General features: G+C 36.6%; 1 protein-coding gene across 1 annotated transcript in view; it reads left to right on the top strand.

Annotated features, from left to right (window-relative positions):
• Window positions 1-13,855, top strand: part of GUCY1A2 (guanylate cyclase 1 soluble subunit alpha 2) — a 430,789-nt gene that overhangs the window by 52,394 nt on the left and 364,540 nt on the right. The window contains exon 2 of the mRNA XM_027849552.1: window positions 8-69. Coding sequence (XP_027705353.1) covers window positions 8-69 — 62 coding nt within the window. The remainder of the gene's footprint in view (window positions 1-7; window positions 70-13,855) is intronic.

Raw genomic sequence — 13,855 nt, 5'->3', positions numbered from 1 at the left:
TCTGTAGCCTCAAATTATACAGCAGACTCTCAAGAGGACACTTCAGTATTATGAGCATCAAGTTATTGGGTAAGTAAAAAGGATTTTGGTGGTTATTGGGGGGTAAATTAGAGGTAAATTGCTCACTAATTGTTGAGCAAATGGTTTTCTGCCATCTAGCCCTTGGCCTGAGTGTTGTGACCCACTTTCTGTCTCAGTTCCTTGATATGCCTACTTTGTATAGCCTGCTATTAAGGGCAGTAGAAGTGGAGTTCTCTAACGGTTCCTTGAAGTTATTTCCTTTGACTTGTATTTAATTATTTGAAGAGAAATTTCCCTGTAATATTAATTTTCCATCTGTCACATGTACCCCTCCCTGTCCTATCTCTTATTATGTAATGCTTCATTCAGTGAGGTATATTAGAATCCCAGTGATGGTCTTTGGATTAGATTTTATAATCTGATAATATGCAATAATAATAATAACCAGCATTTATGTAGCATTTTAAAGTTTCCAAAATCCTCTACGTGTGTTATTTCATTTGCTTCACACAACAACCCTTTTAGATGCTGTTATTAGCCCCATTTTACAGATGAGGAAGCTGAAGCTGAGAGGAATTAAGCCACTTGCCCAGAGTCACATAATTAGCAAGTGTCTAAGACTAGACTTGAACACACATCTTCCTCACTCCAACTCTAGCACCCTTTCCACAGCATACCACTCATCAAATGAAAACCGCACAGAGACCTACCACAGTCCTCTTAGATGAGGATGGCTCAGCTAAAGCCATTTTTCTTCTATTATCTTCTTTTTTGTTTTAGTCTACCCCCTCATTTTTCAAGAATGTCCATAGTGTAGATTATTAACCCTTTCCAATGGATCAAAAATTCAAGCAGAAACTCAAGACATTAGAGATAACTGGGAAATGCAAAGCAGTACTGAACTCTACTTGCTCATCTATCATAGCTTTTTACATTTTACTTGACTATAGTTAGTGTGTGTGTATATATATATATGTATATATATGTATATACACACACACACATATTTATAATTCACACTACAATTCAGAATCTATGTTCCCACAGAGAAAGTTTCTTATGAGATTAAAAAAAAAACTATTTGGTGGTAGTGTGTGTGGGAAGGTCAAAATTGAGAACGAGCCCACTCTCTGTTTTCTGAGGTTTGTAGCAAAGAATTTGGGAAAAGTCATTGTGGTGGGATAAAAAAAATTTTTTTTTCCTGACTTTCAGGGAATGGCAAAATTTACCAAGGAGCATATGAGAAGAAAACCTTCTAGAAAAAAATAATCAAGAGAACACCAGTGACCCCATAGACATGCTCTCTAAGGGTTTAATGATTATGTTAGTTTTCATTAGAGAAGGGATTTTTTTTGGGGAAGTTGCCATATCAGTCCTCTAGATCAGATACAGCTGGAAAAATGGAATGGTGAAATTGTTAGTTTGAGACCATTAGATATTTTAAGCTATATTTATATTAATCAGATCATAGATCCATTAGGCTACACTATTAAAAATAAATATTATGTCAAAATTAATCCCCCTCCTCATATTCCAAAATAAACTTGATCCCTCATATCAAGCTAATTACTCAAAGTACACTCTTCTACCCTTTGTGACAATATTAATACATTAACAATAATTGTTTTCCTAGAAATGATTTGTTCTGTTTATTGTAAAATCTGATACCAGGAAATATTCTAGTTTTTATTTTGTGAGTAGGTCTTCAAGGTAAATTAGATTAGAGAGCTGATAACTTTAATAGTATAGGCAGCCAACTTGTATTATTTTAATTCAGGCCAAGACCTTTTCTTCAATAGAATTTTTATTCAACATTGAATCAACTCTTCACTTCATTTTAGTGTCCATATAAATGTAACATGTGGCCAAATCCCAACACTTGCTACCTGTGTGATGTTGAATAAGTCATTTCATCTCTCTGGGCCTTATTTCCCCATCTGTCAAATGAGATGGTTGGAGTAGATAACTTCTGAAGTTCTTGTCAGCCCTAATTCTATAATTACATGATTTTATGCTGTTATTATTTATACTGTACAATCTTTTACCACCCATTGTCTATGCAACTCATAGAAAGCAAACAAAGAACTAAATACAATGCAATATGAATGTAGTTGACTGTGTGGTGACCATTTAAAAAGACCTAAAGCCTTTAGTATCTCTCAGAGAACTTAAGTCTCACTTGCTCCAGGCTTTCTCTGTTCTGGTTACTAAGTATACTCCATCTTCCTGCTTACCCTGACCTCTTCTTGCTCTTCTAATTTTGGAAATTTCCAGACTGCATGTTTGTACCCTCTATTTGGTTCAGCCAGATCCCATGCATCAACCAATACCTAGAATTTTTTTGTTCGTGACAATAGAAGGACCTGAGTGAGAACTTGACCTTGTCCTGTAAAACCTATCTCCTGCAGTGGTTTCAAGAATCTGTGTCTAGCATTAAGGTGATTTAACTCGAGCATCCTGAACAGTAGCTATCGAAAGCCTGTGAAGTGCTCAGTGGAGATGTGTATGCTGAATTCAATGGTAATCTCTCTAAAGAGTCATTGCTTACTTCCCTTCCTCCTCCTGTTGTGGCCTAAAGTCTGTAGTGACCAGGGTCCTGGTAACTGACCTGGTTTTTTGTCTCCTCTTATTATCCCTGTTGCCCTCCCCAGTGAGTTTCAGTTTAGGGTTTGACCCTATACTTGTGTGCGTTAAAATGAGCTCTCATGAAGGCCCATTTCTTTATTCATTACTGGTCTGTCTAACTTTTTGTGAAGGCTTCTCTAAATCTCATGCCTGCTTTTAAAGACTGGGTCACTTGTCAAAAGTGCTCTAACTAGATGTTCTTGCTCAGTTGCATAGGGATGTCGGCCTTAGGATCATAGATACAGAGCTAGAAGGGACCCCAGAGGTATCAGTCCAACTGATTCCTTTTATAGATACAGAAACTGAGGTCCAGGGAGGATACCATGATGGAAGTACTTTTATTCATAACTTCTGTATGAACCTGCAATGCTACTGATAAACAAAGCTAACTTGATAAAATTGTTATATCTGATGCACCTGGTCTCACTTTTATGCCCCCTTTCCCTCTCTGTGGCATCCTTCTCATCTCTTCATTATTCACCCTATCCTATTTCTTTCCTACTCAGTTTCCTTCTAGAGCCCAGTGCTTTTGAATTTTTTTAATCCCCTTTTCCATTAATGCAAGAAACTGTCTGAAAGCATCATTTATGTTTTGAAACTAATTTATGCCAAAAATGTTAATAATTTGAAATATGTTTATTTCAAGTCTTTTACCTCTATTGTGGCATACAAATTTAGTTAAAAGAGGCAGTATAGCCTTATAGGGAATAGAGTAAATACATACTTATTCGAAAAGAACAAGTTAGATAAGCATTTTATATCAAGAAGACAATATATACATTTAGAAATTATTCATAACTAATTATTAGTTTATTATCAAATGTGTTAAGTAATTTATAAATTAAGATCTATTGTTAGTAATTATTAATAATATTCCCAAATCACTCTGAAACAAAACATTTACAAAACAATTTCTCCTAAACCCTGTGAAATAGATAGAGCATGTATTAATACCTCCATTTTACAGGTGAGGAATCAAAACTCAAAGGAGTTATGTGACCTTCTCAAGCTTACACAGATAATGAGTCAGAACTGGTATGTTACCCGAAGTCTTTTGACTCCAAATTTGTTATTTTTTCAACACAGCACATCAATTGATATCAAAACATTGCCCCTATGTCCTCTTGCTATTCATGTCTTGCTAGATCCCAATCCTGGATCCCTGCCATCATCTATTTCCTCTAATCCTACTCACATGCTGCTCAACAGAATTGGAGGAAGTCATACAACCATACTAATTGGGTCCACTATAGATTTATGCTCTCTGATTTCAACTGGGGCCTCACAAGGCAATCCATTTATTCCTCACTAATTGATTCTCTCACTTTCTCCATACAGCAGCTGTTCTAAATCTTCTCTTCTTTCTTCAAGCCTCCCATAGCTACTCTTCCTGAACCTCTTATCTGAGAATCTTAACTCCTAATTTACTAAAAATTAGAGACTATTCTCTCTTCTGTAATCCAAAGCTAACATTCCTTCTTTTCCTTTTTCTCTGACACTTCCTTGGAATCATTCTCTATTCTTTAGTCCAACCTCTCATTAAGAGATTGTACATCTTGCTAAGGTTAAGGTCAACACACTCTATGAGTACACTTGATCCTCCTGTTTTCTATAGCAGATAGCTCCCTTAATCATTTCCTCCATCTCTAAAGTTCAGTCTCTTCTACTTATTAATTCCTTTCCAATAGCCCATAATCACATTTGAGTTTTTTTCTATCCTTCAAAAATCCTCAGTAGACCCTACTATCCCTTCAATCTTGTACTTTTACCTATCTCAGCAAAACTTGTGGGGAAAATAAAAACTGTCTACCCTTACTGTTTCCACTTTCTCTCCTCTCATTCACTTCTTTGCAATCTGTTTACATTTGATTGAAACTTTTTTCCTAGTTACAAATGATCTCTTATTTGCTGAATCTGGCAGTCTTTTCTTAATTCTCATCTTTCTTGACATGTCTGCAGTAATATTGTTAACCACCCATTTCTCCTAAATATTGTGTGTGTTTTTTTTTTGTGATGCTGCCCTCTTTATTCTTTTCCTATCCATCTGACCACTCCTTATTTGTCTCCTTCACTCATTCACCCTTATTATACCCCCTTACTGTATTTATACTTCAAGGATCTGTCCTTGGCCCTCTTCTCTTCTTTCTCTAATCTATTTCATTTGGTTACCTTTTCTTCAGCCTTAGAGTGTCTCCTGAGCTCCAGGCTCACATCATGAATGGTATGTTAGACACTTTAAACTAGAGATCCTGAAGTCATGTCAGACTTAACACATCTAAAATAGAATTCATTATCTTTTCATCCAAATAAGGGTAACAGAGAGAGAAGAAACAGCAAGGCCATATGTTCATTAGACACATGGAGGCCTGGGTGGGTACCTAGGGTCCCAAGGCCTCTATCTAGAGGTTTATGACATTTCTTTCCTCAACCTACACCAAGAAAAAGAGAAAGTGATTTGACCCATTCATGTCTTTTTGTATGCACACTAAGTTCTAGCTCAGCAGCCAAGATTTTTCTTAACCACGAAGTAATCAAACAAGGAATAATCACACAATGCCTGTGCATGCCCTGAATGGGCACAGAATTCTTCCATTACCTAGCCTCATGCACCTCTAAAAGCAGGTTTGACAAATCCCCCACATGAATTGGCAGCAGGCTGTGCACCTGCTCATGCTTATGAAGGCCACTTCCCCACTGGCCACTCTCTCCATTACATATGTACATATTACCTCCCCCAATAGACTGTAAGTTCCCTGTGGGCTGGTATTGTTTTGCTTTTGTGTTTGTATCCCTAGCACTTAAAACAGGACCTAGCACCTAGCACAGTATATGATGGACTTTAAATAAATATTTGTTTGTGTACTTATTTGAAAACTGATTGAAGAAAGCCTGGTATAGAACATTTGGATATGACTAAAAGGATCCAGAAACTGCATATTAGTTTGATGGACTAATACTTAAGTTTGAATTACAAAGTGTTGGAAATGATTTGTTCAAGAGATTTAAAAGACTATAGATGTTTATTTCAGGATACAACAGATGAGGTAATAGTCCCATGGCCCATTCCTTCTAAACATGAAATGGCAATGTCCTGTCAGTACAGCTAGTCTAAAGTTCAGCATCTTCTTCTTTGGAGTGTGTTTTAGGCTCTACTAGTCAAAGATTTGTGTTTACAAAAGACATTACCCCATCTCTGAATTAGCCTATAGCCCAATTCGTGGGGGAGATTTTTATACTCCAAAAGGAAAATACTGATAATGCCCTTGTGATACTTCTTGGTACATTTTTATTCAACCTCTGGGGGAGGTAGAAGACTAGAAGAAACATGACATGAGGAGCAGGACTTTTATTGTTGGGAGGGTTCTGCAGGAGCTGAGGGCTAATGATAATGTCTGTCACACTGGGGATTACTTACTCTGGGCCAGTCCATGAAGCTACTAATCTTTTGTAGTCCTATATAAGAGATAGTAATATATAATTATATACTACACACTTATTGGACAGATGGAAAAAATGGCAGATGAATTCCTGAAACAGATTACAGAGGTAGTATAGAGAAAAGATATTATGATGGAGGCTATTTTGGCTGGGTGATAAGTAGAGAAGCTTGAGAAAAGAATTGTCCTTTAGGTATTTGATATAAAAGGAATAGAGTTCTGGGCTGCTTTGCAGAGCAGAACTGGGGTCTGTGGTGTGGGAGACACCCTGGACCAGGGTGGGAGAGAGTGAAAATGACTCAGATTTTGGCTTAATATTAGAATTAAAAACAAATAAATAAACAGACTACTTTTGAGGACAGTTCAACAATGGAATGGGCAGTTTGCTGAGTAAACTCAGTTGGATTGGTAGTAGAGGTTACATGATTATCAGGAATGATATAGGAGGAATTTCCACACTGAGTTAGATACTAGACTAAATGGCCTACAGACCTTTTCCATCTTTAAGACTCTATAAATCTATATGATTCAACAGTTAATGGTACCAGAGAAAACTGGAAGCATTGATGCTGATTACAGCTATTAGAGAACTAATAAAGAACTAAAAATACAGTTTGGCTGTGAAAAAGTAATATTAATTATAGTAATTTATGTGACCTGTTTACCATTTATGTTTAATCACAATGTAACAAAATAATTATTATGCATACCATTAAGCATGCATTCACATTACCTTTGTTATTTTTATTTGCTTATAAAAGGAATATCTCTATACACAGGCTCACTTATTTGTATGTATGTATTATGTATGCATAAATTTGCTCATTTAATATGATTGTCTTTTCATAGCTTGAAAAGATTAGAGAGAACATTAGCTGTGAGTGTAAGTTTTAGACTAGTGGCTATTAACCTTGCATTGTTAGAAAACAGAGCTTTTTGGGGAATGGATGAATGGCATGAATATTAAATAGACAAAAATAGATTCTAGATAGATGGACGGGGAGATAGGGAGATAGAATATACATTGGGCATTTACCATATATCAGGCCCTATGTTAAGACCTGGGGATACAAATAAAAGCAAGAAGACAGTCCCTGCCCTCAATAAGATCACATTTTAATTGAGGAAGAAAACATATAAAGAATAGTGGGAAAGGTCTTCTATCAGAGAGACTGGAGACCCAGGGGTAGAGTTCAAGTTTGTCGTGGGAGAAATGAGGCTGATGGACACAGTGAGGGCAACATGATGTGAAGTTGGCCAAGAAGTGGCATAGAGTCCTGGTTCTAGGCAAGATAAGTTAGAAAGGAGGAGATATAATTTAGAGGACAGGCAAAACACATGGGTTATTATAGGGCTGGAATCTGAGGGAATAGGGATGCAGAGATAATATGATTCATTATATTAATTGACTTTGTTAAATTATCCTTCCCCTTTCTTCAACCTTTTCCACCCTGCAAACCTTTAGATCTTTCCAGCTTTGAGCTCTTCCAGCAGAATCCAGAAACAAAATCATTGCCTGCATGTTCAGTTCCTTAGCCTACTTGGAGCCTTAAAGATTTAGTAGTAGGAGCTAGACATACACGCCCAGTATTCTCTTGAGCAGATGTTCACATCTGTGAGAGCTGCAACAAGTTTTTGGGTTTCATTGGCTGCAACTTCCTTGTTACAGTGAAATGTGTGTTTGTGTTTCAGATTTCTTTATCTAAACTGGATTCACACTTCTGCTTGATATGTTAACAGGACACATTACATTAGTTATTATTAGCAATCAGCCCAGAATTTCATCTATGGGATAATTTCTAACAAAAACTCAGGATTGGTTGCTGTTGAATCATAAAATTATAGGCTCTAGAGCCATAAGGAACCTCAGAGTTTTCCCCTAACAATTGCCTAATTTTATAGAGGAGGATCTTGAGGTCCATATAGGTTAAATGTATGCATCAATCAATCAACAAAGATTTATTAAACATCTGCCCTGTGCCAGGTGCTCTGCTAGGCAAAACATAGATGAATTCTATTTCAACACTGATTAGAAAGTAAGAACTGAGAAGTCAGAAATGAACTGCTTATCATATTAAAAAAAACACTGAAGCATATATAAGATATTCAAAATATTAGAATTTATTTTCTCCTTTATACCACAATATCTATTTTGTCATTTGTTTCCTTTATACCATAATATCTATTTAGAATTGTATCTGAAGCTTGAATTCTCTAAATTCCATCTTTAGCAAGTGACCATCCACATTACACTTGCAGACCTTTCTTGGAGAACACTTATACCCAAGACAGTTGATTCTATTTAAAAATGGCTGTAGTCATCAGCAAGCATTTCCTTATATGAACCAGAATTTTACTTCTCTGCAACCATCCAGTCATTGGTTGGTCCTAGTTTTTCCCTCTGGGAATAAAAAGAGTCAGGGTAATATAGAGAGGCAGATTAGCATATTGGATAGAGGCCCATCTTTGGAGTCATAATCTTGGGTTAACATTCTGTCTCTAACACACACTGAATATGTAACAATCAGAAAAGTAACAGATGATTCAGTCATCTGTGCTGGTCAAGAGAGTTTGTGTCTCTTCTTTAAGGCAACTCTTGAAATATTTTAAGTCTGCAGCCTTTTCCCAAGATTAATACCTCTAGTTCCTCTGTCCTGTTCAGAATCATATACTCACATAATCTCAGAGTTGGAAGGAACTTTAAAGGTCATCTAATCCAACTCATTCCTGAACAGGAATCTTCTCCACTACATCCCTGACAAATGATCATACAACCTTTGCTTGAAAATTTCTAGTGTTGGGAACCCTTGGCTTCCTTCAGCTAATGGAATGACTTCGAGGTCCCTTATCATTTTGGTCATCCTCTTCTGGAACCCTGCCTCATCTCATCAGTGTTCTTTCCAAAATGGAATGCTCAGAATTAGACATGGTTCTCCAGGTGTCTTCTGAGCAGCTCAGAGTTTATATAGCTAGACTCTCACCTCACTTACTCTGGGAGTTATAATTCTGTTAATGCAGCTAATCATCTGGTTAAATTTTTTTGGCCACATGCCACAGTTGTTCTTCATATGAAACTAGCAGTCTTCTAAAATATCTCCTTTCTTGCTTTTTATATTTACTACTATCTAGCCATATCTTTCCTTCTTGTACTTTTGAAGTTGATTTTTGGACCCAAGTACAGGATTTTACATTTGTCATTATTAAATTATCTTAACAACTTAGAGTGGGCCAAATATAAATTGAATAAATTAAAATGTATAAATGTAAAATCCAATACTTGGAATCAACCAGAGGCCTAGTTATAGCATTGGGGAGGAGTGATTAGTTACAGTTCATGTGAAAAATTATTCAACCATTTCTGAACCCATATAATTATGTCATCCAATCCTACCTCTCTATGCTTTCCATAAGGGTACTTGTGGAGAGACTTTGCTGATGCCTGTTACATCTCTGCCATTTCCTGATCTACCAATCAAGTAAACCTATTTGGATAATTGAAGTTCCCTATAATAACTCTGTTCTATCACTGTGGTAGTGTTGTAATCTGCTTCTGGAACTTTTTATTCCAGTCTTCCTTTTGATCAAGAGATCTGTGTAACCCTGCCTCACTATATTGTCTTCTCTTGTATCTTCTTTGTATCTTTAACCATATGCTCTTTCCTGTGTTTCCTCCCATGTTAGTGAATTTACCCAAAATTATTTGTTTCCTTGATATACAGTGCTCCTCTGACCCTTTTATCTAATTATTCTTCTTGACCTCTTTGCAAGCTTTGACAGTTTCAATCACTTTTTTCTTGATACTCTCTTCTTTTTAGGTTTTTGTGACACCATTCTATCGTGGGTCTTCTCCTACCTCTCACACCTCTCCTCTATCTCTTTTTCTGGTTCTTCATCCATTTCACATACACTAACAGTGGGGGTCCCCCAAAGCTCTTTCCTGGGACCTCTTTCCTTTTCCCTCGATATTCTTTCACTTGGTGAACAAATCAATTTTCATGGTTTCAGTGAACATCTCTATGCCAAAGACTCTCAGATCTACTTGTCCAGCCCTAATGTCTTTCCTGTCTCCCAGTCTTGCATCTCCAACTGCTTTTTAGATATCTCAGACCTGTAAATATCTTAAACTCAATATGTCCCACACTGAACTCATTATTTCTGCCCCCAACCACATTTTTCCTTTTTCCTAACTTCTTTATTACTGCAGACAGTGCCACCACTTTCAGTTACCCAGATTTGCAGTCTAGGTGCCATTCTCAACTCCTTACTCTCACTCATGCCCCCATGTTCAATCTGTTATCAAATCCTGTCATTTCTACCTTTGTAACATCTTATATCTATGGCCCCATTCTATCTTCTTAAACTGCAACCACCCTGTTTCAGGGCCTCATCACCTATTGTGATAATCTGCTGCTTGGTCTTTCTGCCTCGAGTTTCTCCCCATTCTACTCCCTCTTCTATGCCACTGTCAACTTGATCTTTCTAAGGTGCAGGTCTGACCTTTATTAGTTCCATACTCAATAAATTCCAGTGACTTCCTATCCCTTGCTTTTTATATTTACTACTATCTAGCCATATCTTTCCTTCTTATACTTTTGAAGTTGATTCCTCCCATGTTAGTGAACTAACTACAAAATCCTCAAAACCTTTCTCTTTCTAATTTTTCCAGTTTTTTGATACTCTATGTACTATGTGATCCAGTGACATGTGGCTTTTTTGTTATTCCTTGCACATGATGCTTTATCTCTTGACTGAGTATTTTCACTGGCTGGCCCCCATGCCTGAAATGTTCTCTCTCTTTCTCTCTGCTTCCTGGTTTTCCTGACTTCCTTCATATCTCGACTAAAATCCCATCTTCTGTAGGAAGCCTTTCCCAGTCTTTAATCTTAGTGCCTTTACTCTGAGATTACTGCCCTTCTCCCATTTTTCCTGTCTGTGTCTTACTTGTTTTTTGCATGTTATTTGCTCCCATTAGACTATTGGATCCTGGTGATCAGGGACTATTTTCTTTTTGCCTTTCTTTGCATCCCCAGTGCTTAACACAGTGCCTGGCACATAGTAGGTGCTTAATAAATGCTAGTTGACTGACTTTTGAACAATTTACAACCACTTCTGTATTCTATTGCTATATTGCAGGTATGGGATGCAACTGGCCAAACTTTTAGCAGTTTGCTATATAAATTCATATTTACTTTCTTGCAACATTGTCCTAATACAATGAACAATTGCTGCCTATTGGATGTTAGACTGGGAAATTGTTTCCCAGTGCCATTTAAAATTAAGTCCTTGTATTATTCTTACTATTACCATGTATACTATTTTAATTTTACACAATTGAACTTTAATTTTTTTCCTTTTGACAAAGGAAGGATTAAATTAGATTGATTTCAATAGGCACATTGAGACTGTGACAACTTCTTATTGTAATGGTCAACTCCAGGTATTATGGAGAATAAGCAACTTTTTTTGTTTTTTCTAGTATGCAAGCTCTTGAGTTTTTTATTTCTACAGGTATGAGTCTACAGATATATGTATTTTTATATGTATTATTTAAATGATTGTGAGTTGATTAGGGAACTAAGAGACTAAGTGACCAGGGTCAAACAATGAGTATATCTATGTCAGAGTTCAGCTTTCTATCTAATCTAGTGGCTCTTAACATTTTTTTATGTCACAGGTCCCTTTGGCAGTCTGTTTAAACCTATGAACCCCCTCTTAGAATAATGTTTTTAAAAGCATAAAATAACATATATAAGATTGTCAAGAAAAAACAATTATATTGAAATTCAGTTATCAATATACTTTAAAAAACAAGTCCACAGACTCCAGCTTAAGAACCCCTGATCTGATCTACTCCATGCTGCTTCTCTATGATGTGATGAGACTTCACAGCAGGATTTCAGTGAGGTTATGTATATCTACAGATATCTTCACATATATTATTCTTAAAACAAAATTATATATATGTGTACATATATGTATCTTTATAAATCTGACTCCACTAAAATCTTTGATCCTGAGTTTTCATCACAATTCAAATTTGGGCAAGCCCTACCAAATTGATATTATAGGCCTGACTGCTTGGCTATCCTAGACAAAATCTCAATTATTGATCAAGATCTCATTGCCTTCTCAATATTTCAAATGTGGGAGAGGGGAAAAATGTCATATTAGTTCTCAATCCAACTCTAGCCAGAATAGTAGGTCTCAAAAAAGAGAAGCAATGGGTCATGTATTGAAGTGGTGGTTTTTTGTTAACAGTATTAAATCTATTTGATTGCAAAATAACCAGACTCCTTGAAAGGGACATCATGCTTTCCTCTACTTCCAGTTCTCAAAGCTGACCTAAAGCTTAGAAAAGAGAATATGATTTTACCTCCAACCCTAAATTGTTGCTGAGGAGTAAGTGACTGGTTAGAATAAGCAGGAAGACAATTAATTATATGTGATCTGATTAGAGTGGAAATAATGGGAAAGTCATAGTGATGTAGGGACTGCTTGGTCCTCAGCTCTTCCCTCTCTGGGAGAGGGCAGAAAGTCTGGCTTTTCCTTTTAGAGCAAGTGTAGATGGTCACATTTCAGGAAGCATCTCTGCATCTCTTTGGAAGACAGAGGGTCAGCCAGGCTCAATTTTTCTTTCTCCCTCTAGGAGATCAGAGAATCTCATACTAAGTTCTATACAGTATGGCTTAGAATTGCTAATCATCTTAACTCTAATTCCATCCTATTTTCAGGAATGTTTGTATATCTGCATTTGCTATTAACACATCTGGCAGAGGTTGCAGAAACTCAGTTGTAAGAAGTGGCACTGTTACTAATGAATTGGGTGACTGTGTTTCCTTATCTTTATGGTTATTGTTTAAAAAAATTCTATTCACAATTTATTGATTCATTCATGTTGGATTTGCATGTTTATATTAAGCCAGAAAGTGCCTCAAACATTTATATGCTTCTAAGTTCTTATTAAATATCTACCACCCTGTCTCCTTAGCAAACTCATCTGTTTACTCATTGAAGTTCAGTCTTCCAAAGAGTCCTATTGATCACTTTCTTAAAAAGTCCTGAGTTTCTTACTGAGCAGCAAAGTCATTTGTATCCCTAAATCCCCTCTTAGAGCAGTATTGATTATATTGTTAGGAATGGATTGGTCTTAGGAACTGTCTAGCTCAATTTGGAAAGGATTCATTGCCAGGATGTTGGCTATAGAATGAGAAATCCTTTTGGCATAATAAACAATTAAGATAGATAACTAGATAAAACATTTATTAAGTGCTTAATGTGCCAGACACTATTGTTAAACCTTTGTGATTAAAATACAAGCAACTAAATTCAGTTCTTATTTATTTATTTATGTTAGGCAATTGGGGGTTAAGTGACTTGCCCAGGGTCACACAATTGTCAAGTGTTTGGTCTGAGGCCGAAATTAAACTCAGGTCCTCCTGACTTCAGGGCCAGTGCTCTGTCCACTGCACCACCTAGTTGCCCCTTCAGTTCTTATTTTCTTTTTTTTTCTTTTTTCTTTATTTATTTTTAGGTAATTGGGGGTTAAATGACTTGCCCAGGGTCACACAGCTAGTAAGTGTCAAGTGTTTGGTCTGAGGCCGGATTTGAACTCAGGTCCTCCTGACTTCAAGGCTGGTGCTCTATCCACTGTCATTGAGCTGTCCCTTCAGTTCTTATTTTCAAGGAGCTTGCATTGTAATGGGAGAAGGAAATATAAAAAGGAGGTGGTAAAAGCTGGAGAAGGTGGCATGATATGGAGATGATAATGGAAG

This window comes from Vombatus ursinus, unplaced genomic scaffold (assembly GCF_900497805.2).
Source record: "Vombatus ursinus unplaced genomic scaffold, bare-nosed wombat genome assembly UNPS02007612.1, whole genome shotgun sequence".
NCBI classification, from domain to species: Eukaryota; Metazoa; Chordata; class Mammalia; order Diprotodontia; family Vombatidae; genus Vombatus; species Vombatus ursinus.
This window is presented reverse-complemented; position numbering and strand designations above follow the sequence as displayed.